Genomic DNA, 25,383 nt, shown 5'->3' with positions numbered 1-25,383 from the left:
CTCTGTGTCGTCTCTATTTTTCTACATTTCACTTCCCGACCCAGCTTCGTTTTTAAGTAGTCACTGAGAGTGTTGGCGTCCACGCTGAGATCAAACTTTGGAGCAAATACTCTTACCATCTTTGTTTTGACAGCCAGTATATTGCTAACCACACCAGTCCCGATTATGCCGGTCTTCTTTCTCACATGAGTTTTTACAGTGCGAGGTGTAGGGTGTCGATGGGCAGAGTTCCCAGGTACCTGCTTCACACGGCGCCCTTCCTTCACCACCATGCTCCAAGCGGGGATAAATGAAGCTGATCACCTTGTTTTATCAGACTCAGTAGAAAAAGTAGAGTCAGTCTGAAGTTTGTAAAGTTTGACATCAGTGAGACACAACAAACAATGATGAGTCAGCAGTATAAAGTCTTTATTCACACACAGTCAGGGACAATGTGTTCAGAAGTTCAGTGTCATAAACAATGATTGATTTGATCATCCATCATTTACATGTTGCCTTTACAGATACGTCGGGGCTGCAGACAGCAAACATGGACACAGAGAGAGACAGAGAGGGGTGGGACATAAAGCAAAGGTCCCCCACCAGAATCTAACCAGGGATACATGGTGGGACAGAACTAACATCAGCTGTGTGACATCCTGTACACACTCAACTGATGTGTTCAGCAGTGAGAAGGTTTCTCTAACAGGAGGAGACTCTCACTCCTACAGAGAACACAGAGACACTGAGGAACCAGAGGACCAGAACCTGGACCAGAGCCCAAACCCAGGATAAAGAGGTTCAGTGAATGTGGTGTTGAAGGTGTGGAGGTGGATCAGTGTGTCAGAGGAGACTCTGAAGAAGGACAGAGTGCCAGCTGGACAGTCCACATACACTGCTACTCTACCAGAGGAGGAGGAGGAGGAGGAGGAGGAGGAGGAGGAGGAGAGCTCTGTTCTTCTGCTATTGTGCCTGACATAGTAACGACCATCATCAGAGCAGATCAGACTCCAGGACTGATGATTCCATCCAAACTCACAGTCTGTACTGCCTCCTCTCCTGCTGATTCCTCTGTAACTCACTGATATATAAACCCGTCCTCTCCACTCAACCTCCCAGTAACAGCGACCAGTCAGACCAGTTCTACACAGCAGCTGAGGCCACCTGTCAAATCTGTCTGGATGATCAGGATATGACTGATCCTCCTCCACACGTGTCACCTTCCTGTTGTTGTCAGACAGTTTGAGCTCTGTGTTTACTGTGTTTGTGTCGATGGTGAGTTCACAGGAATCTGATGGAGAGAAGAAGACACAATACAGCTGCAGTTATTCATCTATCATCTGTTCATTGATCACTTCCTCCAGGAGGTTGCCATCACAACACTGAACTCAAATTCATCCAATCACCACAACTTTATCACAAATGTGACTTTTTAAAAACAGGTCAGATCTCATTTCATTGTGGAGCTGCGTGCAGCGTATTGATTCTGTCTCTCTGTTATCATGAGACTCCTGCTGCAGGAGTGTGAGCTCCACGCCTCGGACACAGTCACACACACAGTGACAGGCTAACTGTTAGCATCACACAGCTAACCTTACCCAACGGTTATTAAAGAAGTATTTCACTGCTGGAAAGATGGTCTTTTCATAAAACTGGGCTGTCTGCAGTAGAAAGACACAAACACTTTTAAACTTGGTGCTACATGACCAGAGAGAACAGAGGAAAAGGACTGTGGGATTTGCTTTTGCTCTGTTGTTGTTTCTTTGTTCCATGGCCCCGGTGGTGGAGCTTTACCCTGACTTTTTTTGAGAGCGACATATATTCATTTCACTTTTTATTCTCTGTTTTCTTTCCCTCAAAACAGCTTGCTCTATATTTATATATATATATATATTCCAAATGTCACACGTACACGTTATCACACGAGCCAGGGCATGATGGAGGAATCCCAGAAAAGCTGTCCTTCAATGTACAACTTATCCACAAACAGGGTGGCCCATTCACCCCTCTGTCTGAGGATAGGATACAGTACTCCGCTCGTTAATTCCTTTTGGAAATTGGTCATTCATTACAAAAGTAGTCCCGTTCAGCTCCCAACCCTTGATCTTAACCAGTTCTTTCTCCTAGAAATGACGGAACTTTGCGATGACAGGGCGTGGTCAGGTTCCACTGTGGGCTCCAACCTGTTGTATGCAGTGGAAAGTTATTTTGTTTACAGTCTCAGTCGGGAGTTTTCAGAGTGGAGAGCAAGATGTTTTAAATATATTTTGGGGGGCTTACTTGCATTTATTTGATAGGACAGTTGTAGCGTGAAAGGAGAAGAGAGAGGGGGAACGACATGCAGCAAAGGGTCGAGGGTTGGAATTGAACCTGCGGCTGCTGTGGCAAGGACACGGTCTTTGTACATGGAGCAACTGCTCTACCAGGTGAACTAGTGGGCACCCCAAACATGAGGTTCTTGACGAGTGCTTCGCAGCTGTCTGTAGTGTTGTCAGGGATGTCGGAGAAGATTAGATTATCATGCATGCTTGATGTTTGAATGTCAAGAAAAGTTTCTTTCAGTATTTTGTTTCCTTTTTGAATCATGTCCATCTGAGAAGTGAGTAGTTAGACTGAGGTGCAGAGGTCTATGTTTTCTCTCTGGAGACTGCGTATTAGTTGGTGAGAACATTTGAGACTCGATTTCAGGTCTTTGATGCTCTGAACATCCAGTTGTTTGTTAGTGAATTTGAGAATACTGTCCCTAATATTTGTGGTGTGTTGGACATTAGTGTCACTGGATGAATGTTGTCTCTCGATCAGTGAGTGAGCTCATGAAAATGTTGAAGCACAATCTGTAGTTGGAGCAACAGCCTGAGAGCCAGAGAATAAAGATGTGAGCTGAGAGATGAGCAGGGAGATCTGGGCGCTGGTCAGATGGAGGGAAGTTTACCACAGTTCACTGACACAAACTACCCACATTGTTATGATACAAAACTGGTTGGAAATCAGCTGAATATCCCTTTAACGGGTTTAATGACAGACTGGAGACATTTCAGTGTCAGTGTGAGCTCATTAGGACAGTTTAACGGCTCGGTGTCAGATGTTAGTCGCTGCTGCTGTGTTAGCTCGTGCTAACTGAGCAGAGACAGCAGCAGGAGAGCGACTCACTGAGGCGGTCCTTCAACACTGTGTCCAATGGCAGCAACAGCTGTCAGCCCCCACCCTTCCCCCCACCATCAAAAACAAATCCTAATTCTGTCAGATACACTGAATGCTCATAACAACAGGCTCCTAATCCAAGACAGCATCACAACTAGTTTGTAAGATTCACTTGCCCCCGCAATTTCATCGTATAAAAACACCTCAAAGTTGCAACATGCAGTACAGTTTGTTAGAAAAGCTGACACAGTTTGAAGATGCTTTGTTTTCATGAATCAATTAAAAACACACTTACACTTCCTCAGACCTGGTCTCAACCATCGGACTCCACCAGGCTCCACCCTGAAAGAAGGAGGGGGGTCAGAGCAGCACTTCCTCTTTCAGCATGCACACATGGACATTACATCACTCTCATACACATATTGTTATACACTGATAAAGGAACAGTCCACAAGGTTGATAACACACTTGAATGTAGCGTCTGAGTTCCTTTAACATGCAGAGATCTGTCCAAACTGCATCAATTATTACCAACAGGCAATTATCATTTTTGTTCCTGGAGATGTTCTCCTTGGAGACCTCCTACACAAATATCTCCTTTTTATGTTCCACCAGTGTTCATACCTGTGTCATTGTGATCTGAATGTTAAAGAGTCTACAGTCATGCTAGCAGCTCTGTGAGGATGGACTTAGACACAGAGGTGCTTTGAGCTACATGCTAACATCAGCATGCTAACATGCTCACTATGACAATGCTAGTGGGTTAATGTTTAGTATTCATGTTTTGCAGGTATCTTGTTTGTTGCTAGTTTGCTATTCAGTCCCTCCAGGACTTTGCAGTATTTTTTGTAACTGTTACTGCCAGAAATGCTTCATTTCACTGCAACTTCTCCAAACATTGTGATGTGGGGGCAAATAAAAATTGCAACAATAGTTGTGATGTTGTCTTGGATTTAAAGCCTGCTAGCATTTAGTGTTTCTCAGCTGTTGTTAAAGGACCATGTTGGTGAGTCACTGTCTTCCTGCCTCATCTGCCTGGTGAGTATGAGCTAACACAGCAGCAGTGGCTAACATCTGATACAGAGCCATTAAATTGTCCCAACAATCTCATGCAAACACCAAAACGGCTCAACTCCGTCATTAAACCAGAGCTTGAAGAACCCTCCTGTGAACACTTGGCTGTATGTTTGTTTATTGTTCAGGTACATTTTGCTCCAGAAATTTTACAATAGTGACATTTACATAGGGCGTCTATCCGAAGTGCTTTACACAGATTTTAATGCCACCTCCTCTGCCTCTGGTGGCGGATGAGGTACAGAGCAGGTGACAGCTGCTCAGGGTCAAATTCTGATTTAGAATAAATCTCCCAAATCATCTGTGTTATTTAATAATTCAGAAACAAAAGGAAATGATAAAAGACTTTGTGGAAAACAATTTTCTGAGTCTAGAAACTACTGATGAAGTTTAGTTAAAGGTCCTTTGACAGATCATATCAGCTAACCTGTGTTGTGTCTGCTGATATGATCTGTCCTCAGCAGACACAACACAGGTTAGCTGTTTATCCACTGATGTAAATCAGATTTAAAAAGCTCTTTAATGGGTTAATGAATCCTGACCTGAGAGTTTCCAGAGCACAGTGTGGACTCTGCAGTCCAACAGAAAGAAGCTTCACTCCTGAATCCTGCAGGTTGTTGTTACTCAGGTCCAGGTGTCTCAGACTGGAGGACTGGGAGCTGAGAACTGAGGACAGAGCTTCACAGCTTCTCTCTGAGAGGTTACAGCCACTCAGTCTGGAGAGGAAATAATGAACAAGACAAATGATATTTGTGTTGAGCGTAGACTTTTGGTGACACAGTATATATGCTCTCTTCTCAGTACAGGTTAAAATCATTGCTGTTTTACTCTAAACACGTTGGAGACGTGACAACTAACCATGACTGAATGACAAATAAACAGACATCCAGTAATCAAAGTCACAAAAAAAACATATTCAAGTGTCTTGATCTTCTAAAAGTTGAGAACTGAGGCCAAAGCTTCACAGCTTTAAATCAACATTTTTCTCTTTCTATAGTAAAGGGCATTCAAGAGGGGTAGCTATATTAATTTCAGATAAGGTGACTTTCCAGCCCTCCGCACAAATTGCTGATATGGAGGGGCATTACATCCTGGTTAAAGGATACCTGGATCATAAACAAGTAACACTACTAAATGTTTACAGACCTCCAGGAAATGACCAAAAGTTTGTTAAAAAAATTATTTGACTTAATTGCCGCAGAATCCACTGGTGTCTGATTTGTGATGGGGACTGGAATGTTCAGTTGCAAACTTACCTTGATTCCACTAACTCGTTGAAGAGGATAAATTACTTACAGAGGGTGGTATGATAGATGTATGGAGGGAATTTCATCCAGCAGAAAAACAATTTACTTTCTTTTCCCACTCCCACACTGTCTACTCAAGAATTGATTATTTCTTTATGTTTAATTTAGAGAGATGCAGAATTTCAAACTGTGAGATAGGGACGAGAGATATATCTGATCATGCAGGGGTGTATTTAACACTACATTTGGAAAACAAAATTAAGGATAACACATGGAGACTTAATACTAGCCTCCGAAATGATCCTCAGTGTAAAAAATTCATTGAGTCAGAATTTAAAGATTATTTAGAATATAATAATAATAATGAAGAAACATCACCTAGTATCATTTGGGACGCCGCAAAAGCAGTAATTAGAGGGAAGCTAATAATGTGGTCTTCATTAAAGAAAAAGGAAAAACAGAAACAAATAAAGGATTTATTGGAAAAACTAAAATACTTAGAAACTAAACATGTGGAATGTAATGACCCCCACTTGTTGAATCAAATTAATGTAACAAAACAAAAGTTAAATGAAATATATGATAGCCAGGTGGAGATGAATGTAAAATATACTAAACAAAGATATTATGAAAATGGACCAAGAGCTAAACAATTATTAGCATGGAAAATTTGTAAACAACAAGCTGAAAGGTCCATTTATAAAATTAAAGACCCCTGCACCGCCCCTATATGTCACAGTCTGAATGAAATACAGCTCTCCTTTGAAAAATACTATAAAGATTTATACACCCAACCCAAAGGTGCTGAACCTACAGCCATATCTAATTTTTTAGACTCATTAGATTTACCATCAATTGGAACTGTACAAAATACAATAATGACATGAGAGATAACAAGAAAAAGACAAAGCAATTTCAAGACTCAAAACAAATAAAGCACCAGGAATAGACGGGTACCCAGCAGAGTGGTATAAGACTTAAGAGACTTATTAACACCAATAATCTTAAGATGCTTCAGTAATACACTTAAAGGGGAAGTTCCGTTTTTTACAACCTGGACCTTATTCCTGGCATTAAATACGGTTGTTTACTCACCCAGATAAGTTTGGTGTCATTTGGAGTCCTTCGGAAGATATTTAGATCTGCGAGAGCCGCGTACATCCATATAGTGGGAGTGATCGGGGCACCGACAATGAGGCTCTAAATAACACATTATCTGCCGTGAAACTCGTTCATTTCACCAATATGTTTTTATGAATCGCTAGAGTTGCTTGTCATCATCATCATCCGGGTCATTTATGCTGACCTACTAACCTCTGACCTGGATGATGTCAGAGGCAATTCGTAAAGACAACCCTCTTTACCACCGAAACATTCACCTTTCTGTTTCTCACTTTTTGTCACTGAGCACTATATAATAATAAATTCACGTTTTGCATAAGAAGTGCCTCTGCTTTTTGTGCAGTGTGCGGGCCGTTCCACACAAGCGATGAGAAGAAACTAAAGAAATGTAAATTCTTATAGTTATTTACTTATCAAGCAAACAAATTCAAGGAAAATAAACAACTTATGCATGTGTGTAGGCTAACGTTACTTACTCAATTGAAAGTTGCCCGTTCGGTCCTGCAGGCTTTGGCTGTGTCTTCCCGTTTACTTTCGGGACACGAAAAAAAAGTCTCTACAACAGCCCGGTTGATCATAGAAGTGAAATCCTCTGTTGTGAGACAGTCATTTCTGGAGACATCCAGACGTGTATCTCCTGGCCTCAAATCCCACTCGGAGCAACAAAGACATTCCTCCTCTGTTGGCATAGTGGAGCATTGTCCACAAGAACACCACCACTTAGCATCGGTTAGCTCGGATGTGCAGTGGTGTGTTGTTCTCTGGCCAGCTGTTCCTCTCTCTGCCTCCGGATCCTCCTTTCAAAGAGCTCCTCATCCGTATACTCTGGCTCAAAACGGTAAGGACATCCATCATATTCAAAGTCGTCGTCCACAACCTCAAAATCTGACAAATATTCAGCCATGTTTCAAAAAACTAATTTTAATTAATTAATTAATTAATTTTAACTAATTTCAGCCGTAAACAGAGCGTAAACAGAGCCATCCTGCGGACATGCGGCGGCACGATGACATCATCCAGGTCAGAGGTTAGTAGGTCAGTATAAATGACCTGGATGATGATGATGACAAGCAACTCTAGCGATTCATAAAAACATATTGTTGAAATGAACGAGTTTTGCGGCAGATAATGTGTTATTTAGAGCCTCATTGTCGGTGCCCTGATCACTCCCACTATATGGATGTACGCGGCTCTCGCAGATCTAAATATCTTCCGAAGGACTCCAAATGACACCAAACTTATCTGGGTGAGTAAACAACCGTATTTAATGCCAGGAATAAGGTCCAGGTTGTAAAAAACAGAACTTCCCCTTTAAAGGGGGAGAAATACCGGATTCACAGAAACAAGCAATAATATCCGTAATCCCAAAGGCAGGCAAGGACAAAAGTGAATGTAGTTCATACAGACCCATATCAATTTTAAATATAGATTACAGACTTTATGCCTCAATAATGCCTAAAGAGACTGGATCCCTTAATTGGCCTAAAAGGTTCTGCACTAAGCTGGTTTAAATCTTATTTATCTGATCGTTTTCAGTTTGTTGACGTTCATAATGAATCATCCTTACGTACTAAAGTTTGTTTTGGAGTTCCGCAAGGTTCTGTGCTCGGACCAATCCTATTTACTCTATATATGCTTCCTTTAGGTAACATCATTTGAAATCACTCTATAAATTTCCATTGTTATGCGGATGATACACAGTTGTATTTATCGATGAAGCCAGAAGAAAGTAATCAATTAACTAAACTCCATAACTGCCTTAAAGACATAAAAACCTGGATGAGCACCAATTTCCTGATGTTAAATTCAGACAAAACTGAAGTTATTGTTCTTTCAACATATTGTACCACAGTAGCCAGAACTATAATTATAATATTATTACTTTCATTAATGTTGTTGTAAGCTACTGTCATTACCTGCATCTCTCTCTGTCTCTCTCTCTCTGTCTCTCTCTCTGTCTCTCTCTCTCTCTCTCTCTCTCTGTCTCTCTCTCTCTCTCTCTCTGTCTCTCTCTCTCTCTCTCTCTCTCTCTGTCTCTCTCTCTCTCTCTCTCTCTCTCTGTCTCTCTCTCTCTCTGTCTCTCTCTGTCTCTCTCTCTCTCTCTCTCTCTCTGTCTCTCTCTCTCTCTCTCTCTCTGTCTCTCTCTCTCTCTGTCTCTCTCTGTCTCTCTCTCTGTCTCATTGTGTCATACAGATTACTGTTAATTTATTATGCTGATCTGTTCTGTACGACATCTATTGCACGTCTGTCCGTCCTGGAAGAGGGATCCCTCCTCAGTTGCTCTTCCTGAGGTTTCTACCGTTTTTTTTTCCCTGTTAAAGGGTTTTTTGGGGAGTTTTTCCTGATCAGCTGTGAGGGTCATAAGGACAGAGGGATGTCGTATGCTGTAAAGCCCTGTGAGGCAAATTGTGATTTGTGATATTGGGCTTTATAAATAAAATTGATTGATTGATTGATAATAGCAAAACGACTGGAGAACATTATTTCAGATTCAATCGACACAGACCAAGCAGGATTTGTTAAAAAATAGGCAGACAACCGATAATGTTAGACGTGCGTTATGAGCGAATGTAAAGTAAATTCTATTATTCTTAGCCTTGACACTGAAACGGCATTCATCTCGGTAAGATGGGAATACTTGTACTTGGTAATGCAGCGCTTTGGTTTTAACGACAACAGTAATTAGATATTTGAAATGCTTATATCAATTTCCCACAGCTAGGATTAAAATAAATGGTAGTCTCGCCAAGCCGGTCACACTTGAAAGGGGATGTCGTCAAGGGTGTCCATTAAGTCCCGCCCTTTTTGCTTTATTTATAGAGCCACTTGCACAAGCAATTAGAGAAGATAAAGAAATAACAGGAGTTCAATTAAATGAAATGGAACACAAAATTTGTTTGTATGCGGATAATGTCGTGTTGACTCTTACCAACCCAGACTCTAGTTTACCTAAGTTAATGTCTCACTTAAAACAATTTGGTTATTATTATTATATAACAATTATTCAGGGTATAAATTAAACCTGCAAAAAACACAAACTATCACATATAATTATTCACCACAAACCTTTACACAGGAAATATGCAACTTTAAATGGGAGTATAATATTATTAATTACCTAGGGGTTCAAATACCAAAAGACTTGTCCAAAATATATCAAATTAATTACTCTCCTATTACAAAGGAAATTTGTTGTTTTATAGACAATTCAGAGAATTATATGGGAGGTTTTTCAATTTATAGATATGATCAAAACAGGTTTGGAGGTGGCCTGGCCATTTTCATATGTGACCATTTTCCTGTTAAATTGAGACAGGATTTGATGGTTAATGATGTGGAAGTGTTATGGCTGCAGGTACAACTACCATACTTAAAACCAATACTTGCTGGTTGTTGTTACAGGCCACCTAGTGCCAGAGTATTTAAATAGATTATGTAATATGCTGGACAGAGTGACTGAGGAAAACAGAGAGCTATACTGGCTGGGTGATCTAAATGTTGATTGGCTATCTGATAACTGTCCTCCGAAGAAAAAGCTTAAATCTATGACTGACACCTGTGGTTTATATCAATTAATTTATCAACCTACAAGAATTTCTAGTAACAGTACAGGATCCTTAACATCAACATGTATTGATCATATTTACACTAATATTCCTGATATGTGCTCTACACCTGTTTCTGTACCAGTTGGCTTCAGTGACCATAACTGTGTTGCTGTCTGCAGGAGAACAGAGCTACCAAGAGCCTGTCCCAAAATTATAATGAAAAGAACTTATAAGACATTCAATGAGGAGAATTTTCTTAGTGAAGTGGGTAACTTTCAATGGGATGAAGTATGTGCTATTGATGATGTGAATACCTCCCTCAATTTATTTATTGGTCTTTTTATGAGAATTGTTAACAATCATGCCCCGTTAAAGACATTTACAGTCAAAGCCAAAAGTGCTCCTTGGGTTGACATTGAATTAAAGAGCTTGATGTCTCAAAGGGATGAGGCTAAAAAGGCTGCTGTTCTTTCTGGTTCTCCTGTAGACAGAAAACTTTATTGTACTCTAAGGAATTATGTGACCAAAGTGAACAGAGTAAAAAAGAGAAAATATTATCAAAAGAGAATCTCTGACAGTGGTACAAATACTAAACAAATATGGAGTGTACTTAATGAAATCATGGGGGAAAAATCTACCTGTACTTCTTTTGTTGAATTGAATGGAGTTTATTTGATTAAGCCAACTCAGATTGCAAATTATTTTAATGACTATTTAAGGTTTCTAAACTTAGAGAGAAAATGGATTGTACTGTTGATTCCAACTCAGAGGAGCTGATAAAAAAATGCATTATGAAGGATAAGTTGTGTAATTTTGAATTTCATGAGGTCAGTGCTGTGCAGGTGGAAATGTTGCTGAGGTCCTTGCCTGTTGGTGGGTCTGCTGGCATGGACAACTTGGATAATAGGCTGTTGAGATTATCTGCTGCACAAATTTCTAAACCTATATGTCATATATTCAAGAGATGTCTGATCAGTGGTGTGTGTGTCCAAAACTTTGGAAGGAGGGCAAGATCATTCTCTATCCAAAGATACAAAATCAACTTTCTGCGGTCCGAATAGTAGACCTATTAGCATTCTGCCTGTTCTGAGTAAATTGTTGGAAAAGATTGTATTTAAGCAAGTACAAGATTACTTTTCCTATAATGATTTAACAACAATGTTCCAACATCCATATAGGTCTGGCCATTCCACCTGCACTGCAATGACACAAATGTCAGATAGCTGGTTAACATCAATTGATGACTCAATGCTTGTGGGTACAGTATTGCTCGACTTCAGTGCAGCCTTCGATGCGATTGACCATAACATTTTGATTTCCAAACTTATTTGTTATGGTTTTAATTCCTCTGCAATTCAGTGGTTTAAGAGCTATCTGTCTGATAGATCACAAAGAGTTTATTTCAATGGTGCTTTATCTTGCTGCTATCAAGTCCCTGGACTGTGGAAGCTGTCTGGGACCTCTGTAATTTTCAATTTTTACTAATGATATGCCATGTGTACTATTTATTTATTTATTTAGCGAATGCAAAGTCCTTCAGCCAATCAGTTGCCGTCTGATCTGCTGTATGGAGGGTGACTAAGCCTCCTTCAAGTCTTTGTAGAGGGCAAGCTTCAATGATGTGTTGCATTGTTTGCTCCTCTCCACAAGCACAAAGTGAGCTTGAGCTGCTGCCCCACTTGTGAAGGCTGGCCAGGCAGGGGCCATGTCCAGTCCTGAATCTGTTTAGGGTTGACCACTGTCTCCTTGGGAGGTTGGTGCCAGGGACCAGCAGGGTGGGGTCTGCCACCAGATGTTTGTTTGGGATGTCTTTGGACTCCCATTCCTTTTCCCAAGCTGATTGGATGGTAAAGTCAGCTGGTGGGGGATTCTTCCAAATTGGACGTCTAGATGGAAGTCGGGCAGTGGGTGGGTTGAAAATGTCTGTGTAAATTGATAGATGAGGGGAGTCTTTGGCCTTTTGGAGCATCCTTTGAGTGAAGGCTACTCGCCGGATGTGTGGAGGGGCTATGTTTGATAGGATGGGAGCCAGGGGAGTGGTGTTGAGCGGATTGTCCTGGTGATGATCCTCATGGTTGTGTTGAGTTGGGTGTCCACATGGTGTGTATGGGGTGACCTGGACCAAACAGGGGCGCAATATTCTGCTGAGGAGTATGCCAGGGCCAGCGCTGAGGTGCGCAGTGTGGGGCTTCTGCCCCCCATTTTGAGCCAGCAAATTTGCAGAGCAGGTTATTTCTGGACTTCACCTTAGCTGCCGTCCCTTTAAGATGTTCCTTGAAGGATAGGGTCATGTCAAGGGTCACTCCAAGGTAAGTTGGAGTGGAGGCGTGCTTCAGTTTAAGTCCGCTCAGGTGGATGTTCAGTTCTCTGGCAGCTTCAGCGTTGTGGAGGTGGAACACACTGGAGACTGTTTTTGCTGGGCTTGGTTTTAGGCGCCAGGTTTTGCACTACTGGTCGAGTTTGGCGAGGTCCTCATTGAGCACACACTCAAGTGAACCAAAGTCTGGTGCTTGGAAGGCCAGACAGATTATCATCTGCATAGATAAATTTGCGGGATTTGGTGATGGGTAGGTCATTTGTGTATAGATTAAACAGGGTTGTTGCTAGAACTGACTCTTGCGGGACCCATTCTTCTGCGTTCTCCAAGCGCTCTTGTTCTGTCCGAGGTGAACTCTGAACCTCCGGTTGGAGAGCAGAGTTTTGATGGTTTCTGTCGCCCAGGCAGGGAGTGCTTTTGTGAGTTTCAGAAGGAGGCCTTTATGCCATACAGTATCACAGGAGGCGGTGAGGCTGAGAAACACTGTCCCTGTTTTTGACTTCCTCTGGAAGCCATTTTCGATGAAGGTGGTTAGGGCCAGTACTTGCTCTCCTGTGCTGCAGTTCTTGCGGAAACCTGCCTGATCCACACATAGAATCTCTTCTACTCCTGGAGATATACGTTGCAGTATAAGGCGTTCCAGGATTTTGAACGGGACGCAGAGTAGGGAGATTGGTCGGTAGCTTGCTGGTAATTTGAGGTCTTTGCCAGGTTTTGGTATGGCAATGACTTTTGCTGTCCGCCATGTCTTAGGAATGGATTTCATCTGTATGGTCCTGGTGTAAAATTGGGTCAGCCAGGTTAGGGCTTGGGGGCCCAGATGTTTCATGAACTCTGGAGAAATGTTGTCATATCCTGCTGCCTTTCCACATTTCAGGCCTTGTAGGACTTTCTCCAGTTCAGCCACCTCAAAGGGCTCAGGCTTTCTTTCCTCTCCAGGTGTTCTCCAAAGTGTCTTTAGTTTGGTTGTTACTGCTCTTCTGGTGTGTTTGTCTTGGGCTGCTTGTGCAATGGTCACCAGGTGGGATGCAACTTGACTGGGTGTGACAGATGGTCGGCTTTGGGTGGGGGGCTTCTGTGCAGCTCCTAGGCGGCAGATGAGGCTCCAACACTTCCTGCTAGAGTGGGTGAAGTTCAGCTCAGCTACTGTCTCCTCCCATTTTTTCCGCCTGGCTGTAGATAGCGATTCAACGAGGTGGTCTGCCATCTCAAGGTTCCCTGATGTCCTGTAGGCTTGCAGGAGGGCAGTGCTTTCTCCGTCCAGGCACGGGACATAGAGGGGGCGGTAGCCTCGTGGGATTGCTGTGTGGGCGGCTTTGTAGACAGCGCTGCAGAAGCGGTTGTATGCTTCATCTACAGTGATGGTGTGGAGTGGGATGGTGACAACACTCCGGTCTAAGGTTTCACTGTATTTCTTCCAGTTGGCTTTGCGGAAGTTCCAGCGCATCTTCCTTGGGCTGTTTATGACTGGGAGTTGTAGGCCAATGTGTAGGAGTGAGGGGCGGTGTTGGCTGTGTGGGAAATCTTCCAGAATGAGGATCTGTGCAGGGTAGGGGGTTCCATTAAAGGAGCTGACCCAGCAAAGGTCAGGAGAATAATCCTTGTTCCATCTGGCTGAATGGAACGTTCCTCTTTGTTTGGGGTCGTGTATCAGGCCAAGGTCATTTCTGGATGCCCATTCTGAAAGTGCCTCCCCATCACTATCCGCTGCTGGGTATCCCCAGTCAGGGTGATGGCTGTTAAAGTCCCCCACATAGATGGCAGGGTGGGGTAGGGTGGGTAGGACTTGCAGATCCCATTTGGCACTAGGTGGCTTGTACACATTGGCTATGTGGAAACCATCAATGGTTATGGTATCCGAGAAAGTTGTTGTGGTCAGATGGTTTGCTTCAGCTATGTCAGAGCGCACATAGGTGGCAGGTCCATGCTTGGTATGGGGTGCGTAGCAAAGGAGGTCGAAGCCATTGATGGTGTACCGGCCTGCTTCCTCTGTACCAGTGTGTGTCTCTTGGAGGCATATGACGTCAATGGAGTGTTTGTGGGCGAGGAGTTTTATGAGCCTTCGCTTGGCTGCGGAAAGGGCTTCAACATTAAGTTGTAGTATTCAGAGGGCAGGTCCTACAGCTAGGTGCTCTTGAGGCTGGTCGTTGTTGCTGCTTTCGGCTTTGGGACTGTGACTAGGATTCTTTGGGGAAGAATTTAGTCTGCTGGAAGGATCACTGGCTTCCCCAGGGTAGCCTGGGTACTGACGGGGAGCGCGGCGAGAACGCTGATCCATTGCCCCATGTGTACTCAGTAAGGCTAAATTGACTATGTTTGCTGATGATTCCACTATTTATTATGCTGCCCCCACATGTTCAGAGATTAATCAGGTTCTGTCGTGTGAGATCAGCATGCTATATAACTGGATCAAAACGAATAAACTTATCTTTAATATATCAAAAACAATGAGTATAATGTTTGGTTCTAAGTATAGATTATCAGAGAATCCTAAAATAAATATACAAATAGATGGTCAAGCAATACATCAAGTAAAAACTGTGAAGCTTCTTGGACTTTGGCTTGATTGCACATTGTCATGGTCTGATCACATCAACAAAATTGTTGCCAAAATGGGTAGAGCAGTAGTCATAAGGCATAAATGTGCACTGTTTCTCAATTCACAGTTGTTTCGTCAAGTTGTTTGTTCACTGGTATTATGTCATTTAGATTACTGTTCAGTTGTATGGTCTGCTGCATCAGACAGTCTTCTAAAAAAACTACAAGTGGCTCAAAACAAGGCTGCAAGACTGGTTCTTGGTTGTTCTACAATAACTAGTGTTGCAGAAATGCATGAACATCTCACCTGGCTGAGGGTCAAGGATAGACTATCTGCTAATGTACTAGTATACTTTCAAAGAATAATTAACACTCAGTCTCCTAAATTTCTCTGTAATAATATAATTTACTGATCAAATACTCATTCATATCACACTGGAGGGGCGAATAGTGGACGGATTACCTTACCTCTACCTAAGTCCGACTCTATGAAGAGGACAGTATTCTATAGGTCAATTGCATTTTGGAACAGTCTTCCAGGTGAGGTTCGTGTAATTAAGAAAAATGCTGGTTTTAAAAGGAGACTAAAAATGTATTTATTCTCAACACCTCAACACTCTTGCTTATCTTGATTGAGTGAGGTTGGGTCATGTGATACATGACTTTTATTATGTTTTTCTTTATTTTTAATTTTTAAGAAAAGAAGTATTTTCTATGTATTATTTTCTATGTATTTTTTTTTTTTACTTGAGACTGTAATGCTTGTCTTTGATATTTTATTGTCTGGACCCCAGGAAGACTAGCTGTCGTCTTGGCTTCAGCTAATGGGGATCCTTTTAAATAAACAAATAAACAAATAAATAATTCTGATCTGAAAAAATGGGCTTTATTACCACTGGACATGTATAATCGCATAGATATAATAAAAATAAACATTTTACCACGATTGCTTTTTCTTTTTCAATCTCTGCCTGTAGAAATACCACTTAAACAGTTTAGTGATTGGAAAAGAATGATTTCAGGATTTATTTGAAAAGGTCAAAAACCTAGGGTAAAACTGAACATATTACCATCCCAACTAGGCTACTTAAGGAGGTCTTTCCTTTAGTTAACACTCATATATTAGATATGATCAATATATCCTTATTAACAGGCTATGTACCACAGTCTTTTAAGGTAGCTGTAATTAAACCTCTACTAAAAAAGCCCACCCTGGATCCAGAGGTGTTAGCCAACTATAGACCAATATCTAATCTTCCCTTTATGTCAAAGATCCTTGAGAAAGTAGTCGCAGACCAGCTGTGTGATTTTCTCCATGATAATAATTTATTTGAGGAATTTCAGTCAGGATTTAGAGTGCATCATAGCACTGAGACAGCACTAGTTAAAATTACAAATGACCTTCTGATTGCTTCAGACAAAGGACTCGTCTCTGTACTTGTTTTATTAGATCTTAGTGCGGCGTTTGACACAATTGACCATCAAATTCTACTGCAGAGACTGGATCACTTAATTGGCCTAAAAGGTTCTGCACTAAGCTGGTTTAAATCTTATTTATCTGATCGTTTTCAGTTTGTTGACGTTCATAATGAATCATCCTTACGTACCAAAGTTTGTTTTGGAGTTCCACAAGGTTCTGTGCTCGGACCAATCCGATTTACTCTATATATGCTTCCTTTAGGTAACATCATTAGAAATCACTCTATAAATTTCCATTGTTATGCGGATGATACACAGTTGTATTTATCTATGAAGCCAGAAGAAAGTAATCAATTAACTAAACTCCATAACTGCCTTAAAGACATAAAAACTTGGATGAGCACCAATTTCCTGATGTTAAATTCAGACAAAACTGAAGTTATTGTTCTTGGCCCCAAACAACTCAGAGACTCTTTATCTGATGACATAGTTTCTCTAGATGGCATTGCTCTGGCCTCTAGCACTACCGTAAGAAACCTCGGAGTAACATTTGATCAAGATTTGTCTTTTAATTCTCATTGAAAACAAACCTCACGGACTGCATTTTTTCATCTGCGTAATATTGTGAAAATTAGGCCTATCCTGACCCAAAAAGATGCAGAAAAATTGGTCCACGCTTTTGTTACCTCTAGGCTGGATTACTGTAACTCTCTATTATCAGGTAGCTCTAGTAAGTCCTTAAAAACTCTCCAGCTAATTCAGAATGCAGCAGCACGTGTACTAACAGGAACTAAGAAATGAGATCATATTTCTCCTGTTTTAGCTTCTCTGCACTGGCTCCCTGTAAAATCCAGAATTGAATTTAAAATCCTACTGTTGACTTATAAAGCTCTAAATGGTCAAGCTTCGTCATATCTTAGAGAGCTCATAGTGCCATATTATCCCACCAGAACACTGCGCTCTGAGAACGCAGGGTTACTCGTGGTCCCTAAAGTCTCCAAAAGTAGATCAGGAGCCAGAGCCTTCAGCTATCAGGCTCCTCTCCTGTGGAATCATCTTCCTGTTACGGTCCGGGAGGCAGACACCGTCTCCACATTTAAGACTAGACTTAAGACTTTCCTCTTTGATAAAGCTTATAGTTAGGGCTGGCTCAGGCTTGCCCTGTACCAGCCCCTAGTTAGGCTGACTTAGGCCTAGTCTGCTGGAGGACCCCCCTATAATACACCGGGCACCTTCTCTCCTTCTCTCTCTCTCTCTCGTATTCTATTACTGCATCTTGCTAACTCGGCCATTCTGGATGTCACTAACTCGGCTTCTTCTCCGGAGCCTTTGTGCTCCACTGTCTCTCAGATTAACTCATATCACAGCGGTGCCTGGACAGCGTGACGTGTGTGGTTGTGCTGCTGCCGTGGTCCTGCCAGATGCCTCCTGCTGCTGCTGCCATCATTAGTCATTAGTCATACTTCTACTGTTATTATACACATATGACTATTGTCACACATGTATACTGCCAGATATTAATACATACTTTCAACATATTGTACCACAGTAGCCAGAACTATAACTATAATATTATTACTTTCAATAATGTTGTTGTAACCTACTGTCATTACCTGCATCTCTCTCTCTGTCTCTCTCTCTGTCTCATTGTGTCATGCGGATTACTGTTAATTTATTATGCTGATCTGTTCTGTACAACATCTATTGCACGTCTGTCCGTCCTGGAAGAGGGATCCCTCCTCAGTTGCTCTTCCTGAGGTTTCTACCGTTTTTTTCCCCCATTAAAGGGTTTTTTTGGGGAGTTTTTCCTGATCAGCTGTGAGGGTCATAAGGACAGAGGGATGTCGTATGCTGTAAAGCCCTGTGAGGCAAACTGTGATTTGTGATATTGGGCTTTATAAATAAAATTGAATTGAATTGAATTGAATTAAGAAAAAGGGGAGGATGTCAATTCCATGCTTTGAGGATTACTATGCAGCACATTTGAAATATTTGGTTAATTGGTGCAACCCACACTATATTGCAAAATGGAAGGACCTGGAGATGAGCCAATTAAACATACCTCTACAATCACTATTAGGTGACAGAAAACTTTTAAAAAATACACTCAGAGAACTTGAATTGCTGGACAAAGATTTCTTTGAACATTTGGTTTAGAGAATGCCGTAAATTAGAATTAGAAAATAGAGCACGAATATTAAGGTGGGTGGCATATGACAGAGATTTCATCCCTACACAGCTGGATGAGCGATTTCAGTACTGGACTCTTAAAGTTATTACAGCATATTGTACGGTGTCATCCAACATAGGAATAGACAGTTACCAAAAAATTGCTGATACTTATTATTTAGTAAAACAGGACCGTTTTAGGTATTTTCAAGTTAGGGATTATTTTAATAGTAACATTAGAGACTGTCGGGACACTGAAACGAATCTGATATAATATATTTACAGATGCATACAAATCCAATCTCCACAGAAAACTGGTTGCTAAAATTTATTCATGCTTCAATCTGCTAAAAATCATTCTACTATGTACATCAAATCTAAATGGGAGAAAGAAGCCAATACAAGTCTGACAGACGAGGATTGGCTAAATATATGCAAAACACAAACAACTACATCTAGTTCAGGTCAATAGAAAGAATTTATTTGGAAAAACATTATTAGATTTTTTATTACCCCTAAGATAAAACAGTTACAAAGTGATAAACCTGAAGGTGGATATTGTTGGAGGCAATGTATGAGTCACTCAGCTGATCATTTTCACATTTTTTGGGACTGTGCTGTAATCCAACTTTACTGGCTGGGAGTAGTGACAGAGATTAAAGCAATAATTGGTGAAGAGATTAACAATGATTTTAGCACTATATATTTAGGCAATATTCCAATCAAACTCAAACCTTCTGATAAATACCTTCTTCAAATACTACTCACAGCCAGCAAAAAAGCCATAACCAGAAAATGGATGATGAAAGAACCTCCAACAATAATGGAGTGGAAGGGGATTGTAAGGGATATTTATAGTATGGAAAGGTTGACCTTCTCCATGAATTTAGCTAAGGATACATGTGTTAGTTACTGGATAAAATGGTCAACATATCAGAATTTGGATTAGAAATCTTTTTTTTCTTGTATGGAATATAATAGTGAAGTTTTATGTTTACTTATTTATTCATTTATTTATCAATCCAATTATTTACTTATGTATGTATTTCCCCTCTGATGAGTGACATTACTCACGAACGTAATGATTAGAACTGGAGCAACAGTAACAACAGGTCGTTTAATAATTTGAAATAATCTGTAACTTGAGCTGACCTGAAAGTTTCCAGAGCACAGTGTGGACTCTCCAGTCCAGGGGACAGCAGCTTCAGTCCTGAATCCTGCAGGTTGTTGTTACTCAGGTCCAGGTGTCTCAGACTGGAGGACTGGGAGCTGAGAACTAAGGACAGAGCTTCACAGCTTCTCTCTGAGAGGTTACAGCCACTCAGTCTGGAGAGGAAATTTGATTTGATGATGATTTGATTTGATTTTATTGAACATGTTCAAAGAAACAAAAAGTCAAACAAAATAAAGCATACGACATAAAAAACAAACAAACAAGCAAAGCAGAATCAAATAATAAACAACTTAAATGATATTGGTCATGTTCAAAAGGGGTAAGAAGAAGTTAAAAAAAAAACTTTTCTAGTCCTACCCCCTTATATTGTATGTGTGCAATTTAAGTAAAAAAAAAAATACAAAAAACAAAAACGAAAAATAACAACCTCAAAGTTCGATTTTCAAGATATAATACAATAACAGACAAATACACCAGAATTTTCAAACAACCCTCCAGCAAGACAAAACACAATTACCAAAACAAGACAAAAATCACTGTTCCATCTCATATTTGCGCAATACTTTCTTTCTGAATAGGTTTTTTAGTTTACTTAAGGTTTCACATGTTTTTATCTCATTGTTGCTGTTGTTCCTTAAGTTTATACCCTTGGTTGAAATACAGTGAAGTTTTGCAGTTGTTCTGATTGGTGGTTTCTTGAATATGTGGATTCCTCTGATATTATGTTTACTTTCTCTCAATTGGAACAACTCTTGGACACTGACAGGTAATTGATGATTTATTGCTTTGTGCATGTTTGAATAATTTTATAATCAACCAGATCTTGGAATTTTAGGGCCCTATTTAGATGGTCTAAAACGGACGGCGGACGGCAAATAATCCATGTTGCAAGTGTCATTGCTATTTAGATGCTGGCGCAGTTGTCATTTTCACGCCCTGCGCCCTCTTCGTCTAACTAGCAAATGAACTTGCGCTTCTCTGGGCGTGTTCGTCTAAAAATGAGGAGTGGTCAGGCGCAGTCATGGCATGTTGCTAGTTAGATGACGGGAAAAGCAAATGCGCCAGTGACCAACAAAAACCTGGTCTAAAGTCAACGGCGCAATAGTTTGCTGTTAAACAAGTTAGTAATATGGGTCTCTAGGCGGGTGCACAACGCGCGTGCACTTCGCTCAGACACACACAGAGCAGCCACACATATGCAAAAGATAACAAATAAAAACATGATTACAATGTGAAAGGTTATTATTGTGCACATTAAAATATTTATCAGAAACTCATCTTAATGGTCAGTCATTAATCAGAATGATCTAATCGCAGTAATAATGATCATCATAATCCGGGAGGTCCAAGCTGCAGTGTCCGAATATAAGGAACTGCGAGCAGACCTGCACGGGCTGATGATGCATAGCCTGTAAAATGAACTTGTCTTTCCCAATTGAATTGTGATCATTTTGGTATGTAAATCACAAAATCAAAGATGTGAAAACGTTTGATAAACTTTAATTTGACATAAACACAACAATAACCAGCTTCTGTGAACTAAAAATGTAAACTTAGAGTCACGTACAAATGTATATTTTAAGAAAAAGCTTTTAGAACGTAAAACTGAAGATCATCTTGTCAGGAGGAGGAAGAGGATACACAGCGGCCACACAGCCCGCTGCACAGCCGGGGACACCCGGGGGAAGCTCCGCAGCCCGCGTGCAGCCAGACCAGACGGGCCGGGTGCAGCCACAGGACCAGCCCTTCCTGCTACTTCAGGCGGGGGGGTTCAGGATGCTGGAGAGGGAGCTGGGCTCTCTAACCTCCCAGGTTAAAATTTGTTGACAGCGTTTCTCCCGTGTGCATGCGCTCTCTCTTTCTCTCTCGTAGTCTCACTCTGTTTCTTTTCTTTTGGTTTTTCTAAGATGACAGATGCTGAATATATACTCCCTATCTGATGCTGTGGCTGTTTGTGGTTGGCTGAGAGGGATGTGAATTTATTAGATTGCAGCTGTGTTAATCAAATCAGGTTGGGTTTCCATTACGCGTGCCAAATGTGCCAAACAGTGCCAATCCCCTTTGATCTGTCATCAGATGTGACGGGACAGTCGATACAGAGATACATTTATCGTCTCCTCAGCTGTAAAACGCTCACTCTTTCCAGTTGGTAGGTCTGCCATCTAACTAGCTGTCCGCCGTGCGCTCCAATTGCGCCTCTCTTAAAGGGAATGAGAGGTGACACTCTGATTGGCTTATTGAATGATACGCCCAAAACACACCCATGACTAATTCACAAAGTCCAACCCTTTTAGACTCTCCGCCATGGCGCACAGTGTGAAAACGCGCTATCTAACTAGCAAGTGACTGGGACACGCCCATGTGCCGTCCGCCGTCCGCTTTAGACCATCTAAATAGGGCCCTTAGTGTTTTTAATTTGAATTTGTAGGTTCTCTGTATGTGGTTTTGTTTATGATTCGAATTGCTCTTTTTTGCAGGATGAATACTGGATGTGTGTTTGTTTTGTGACTGTTCCCCCATACCTCCACACAGTAACTGATGTATGGAAGTATGAAGGAACAGTACAATGTATATAGTGAGGCTTGATTTAATAGGTATTTGACTTTATTCATTATTGCAAATGATTTGGTTATTTTGGCATTAATGTGCTTTATGTGCAGCTTCCAGTTTAATTTACTGTTAATTATTACTCCAAGAAATTTAATTTCTGTTACCCTTTCAATTTCTATATCATTTATCATGAGTTTCTTGTCTGAGTTTGTCGATCTATTCCCAAAGATTATGAATTTTGTTTTGTTTAAGTTCAGTGTTAATTTATTTTGATCAAACCAAGTTTTCATCCTGCTCAGCTCCTTTTCTACAGTGTCCAAGAGTTGCTCCAAGTTGTCCCCACAGCTGAGCAAGTTTGTGTCGTCTGCAAACAGAATTGTTTGTAGGGTTTTTGATATTTCACATATATTGTTAATGTATAGTATGAACAGCAATGGTCCTAGTACTGAGCCCTGGGGCACTCCACATGTGATCTCCTGCAATTGTGACTTATTATCATTTATTTCTACATACTGTAGTCTATTTTGTAGGTAGCTGGATATCTAGGATGATGCGGTCCCTCTGATGCCATATCGTTGTAGTTTTTTTATTGATAATTCATGGTCTACTGTATCAAATGCTTTTTTTAATCAAGAAATACCCCTACCTCATATTCTTTGTTCTCTATTGCCGTTGTGATTTCTTCTACAAATTTTATGAGTGCAAATGATGTTGTCCTTTTAGCTCTGAAACCATATTGTTGTTCATACACTACGTTGTGTTTTGTAATGAAGTCATCCAGTCGTGTATAAAATATTTTTTCCAGTATTTTAGAAAACTGTGGGAGCAGAGAAACCGGTCTGTAGTTTGACAGTGTATGTCTGTCTCCGGATTTGTGTATTGGTATAACTTTTGCTGTTTTCATTTTATTTGGAAATATCCTGGTTTGTAGAGACAGTTTACAGATGTGAGACAGGGGTTTAGCTATACAATCAATGATATTTTTAACTGTAGTCATGTCAAGACCATTCTGTCTGTCAAGGTTTTTTACAGTATTAGTGATTTCTTTTTCATTAGTCCCTCTCACAAATATTGTTCCATTAATATATATATTTTTACTTTTAACCCCATCACTACTACCAGTCTTTGTGATCTCTCTGGCCAGAATTTGTTAAATTCCTCTACAGCTGAGGCCATGTCAGCAGTGGTTGTGTCATTTTTTGTTAAGAAATATTTAGGATATCCTGTCCTCCCACTTCCTTTTTTAATAATGTCTTTCAGTATATTCCACGTTTTGTTCATGTTGTTTTTATTTTCCTCCAGTGATTTACTGTAATATTCCTTTTTACTGGTTCTCATAATTTGTGTTAGTTTATTTTTATATGTCTTATATGAGTGTTTGGCCTGTGTTGTTCTTTTCTTTAAAAATTCGGTGTATAGTACGTTTTTTCTTTTACATGCTCGTATCCCCTTAGTTATCCATGGTTTTTCAACATATTTTTGTTTAACTGTTTTTTGAACTAGTGGGCAGTGTTTATCATAAAGATTTGTTATTATGGACATAAATTTATTGTAGGCCACATTTACATCTTCAACATATACTTTACTCCAGTCTTGTTTCATTAGCTCTTGTTTAAAAGCAGTGATGGCTTCCTGTGATTTATATCTAATTGTTTACATTGTTTCTGTGTAGTTCTTGGTCCTGGTACAGTTCTGTATGATTGCAAACACTGGCAGATGGTCACTTGTATCGTTTATTAATAATCCACTTTTTACTTTTTTATCAATGACATTGGTGAATATATTATCCATCAGTGTAGCACTGTGATTAGTTATCCTGGTTGGTCTTGTGATTGAGGGATATAAACTGATACTGTACATTGAATTAATGAATTCTGAGGTTGTATTGTGTTCCTGTGGATTTATCAGATCGATATTAAAATCTCCGCAGCTGATGATAGTTTTCCTGTTATTTATATTACTGTATAGATAAGAAACTTTTCCTTGAATGTATCGATGCAAGATCCAGGTTTTCTATATGCACAGCTTATTCGAATGTTTTTTGATTTCTCCATTTCTATTTCAACTGTGGTGCATTCCATGATGTTGTCCATGACAAATGACATATTTCTAACAGACTTACTTTTATACTTATTATCGATGTACAATGCGATCCCCCCACCTCTAGATTGAATTCTGTTTGTACAGTACATTTCGTATCCCTCAATCTGAACCATTTCAATTTGGTCCTCGCTTTTCATTTCTTTTAAACTGTTCTTCCGTGTAGTAGTTACAATCGGTGTGGGTGTTGTTATAAAAGTTATTTTCGGGGTCAGTGTCATTTTCTACGTCTTGTGATTTGTGGTTAGTGTATCTGAAGGTTTCCAAGTCCAGTTTTTCATAGTCAGATGGATGGTTATTAATGTCCGAACTGGTCATGGTGAATTTCAGTCTATTCAGTTAGTCAGTGTTTGAGTTTCCTTATGTTGTTCTTCTCTGTCTTAGTGAGCTCATAGTGCCATATTATCCCACCAGAACACTGCGCTCTGAGAACGCAGGGTTACTCATGGTCCCTAAAGTCTCCAAAAGTAGATCAGGAGCCAGAGCCTTCAGCTATCAGGCTCCTCTCCTGTGGAATCATCTTCCTGTTACGGTCCGGAAGGCAGACACTGTCTCTACATTTAAGACTAGACTTAAGACTTTCCTCTTTGATAAAGCTTATAGTTAGGGCTGGCTCAGGCTTGTCCTGTACCTGTGTGTGGTTGTGCTGCTGCCGTGGTCCTGCCAGATGCCTCCTGCTGCTGCTGCCATCATTAGTCATTAGTCATATTTCTACTGTTATTATACACATATGATTATTGTCACATATGTGTACTATCAGATATTAATATATACTTTCAACATATTGTACCACAGTAGCCAGAACTATAATTATAATATTATTACTTTCATTAATGTTGTTGTAACCTACTGTCATTACCGTCTGTCCTGCATCTCTCTCTCTGTCTCTCTCTGTCTCTCTCTCTCTGTCTCTCTCTGTCTCTCTCTCTCTCTGTCTCATTGTGTCATATGGATTACTGTTAATTTATTATGTTGATCTGTTCTGTACGACATCTATTGCACGTC

General features: G+C 40.5%; 1 protein-coding gene across 4 annotated transcripts in view; it reads right to left on the bottom strand.

The window, feature by feature from the left end:
* Positions 1-391: 391 nt before the first annotated feature.
* LOC117250228 (NLR family CARD domain-containing protein 3-like) overlaps positions 392-25,383 on the bottom strand; it is a 59,845-nt gene continuing 34,853 nt past the window's right edge. For 3 of the 4 annotated variants that reach the window (XM_078165711.1, XM_078165710.1, XM_078165712.1), the window contains 4 exons: positions 19,707-19,880; positions 4,737-4,910; positions 3,416-3,462; positions 392-1,270 (listed from right to left, as the gene is read on the bottom strand). In XM_078165711.1, the coding sequence (XP_078021837.1) occupies positions 705-1,270; positions 3,416-3,462; positions 4,737-4,910; positions 19,707-19,880 (961 nt within the window). In that variant the 3' untranslated portion in view covers positions 392-704. The remainder of the gene's footprint in view (positions 1,271-3,415; positions 3,463-4,736; positions 4,911-19,706; positions 19,881-25,383) is intronic. The other variant, XM_078165713.1, reaches the window with a different exon arrangement.

The sequence above is a fragment of the Epinephelus lanceolatus genome, chromosome 24 (genome assembly GCF_041903045.1).
Source record: "Epinephelus lanceolatus isolate andai-2023 chromosome 24, ASM4190304v1, whole genome shotgun sequence".
NCBI lineage: Eukaryota > Metazoa > Chordata > Actinopteri > Perciformes > Serranidae > Epinephelus > Epinephelus lanceolatus.
Note: the sequence above shows the minus strand (reverse complement) of the source record. Positions and strands in the feature narration are given on the sequence as shown.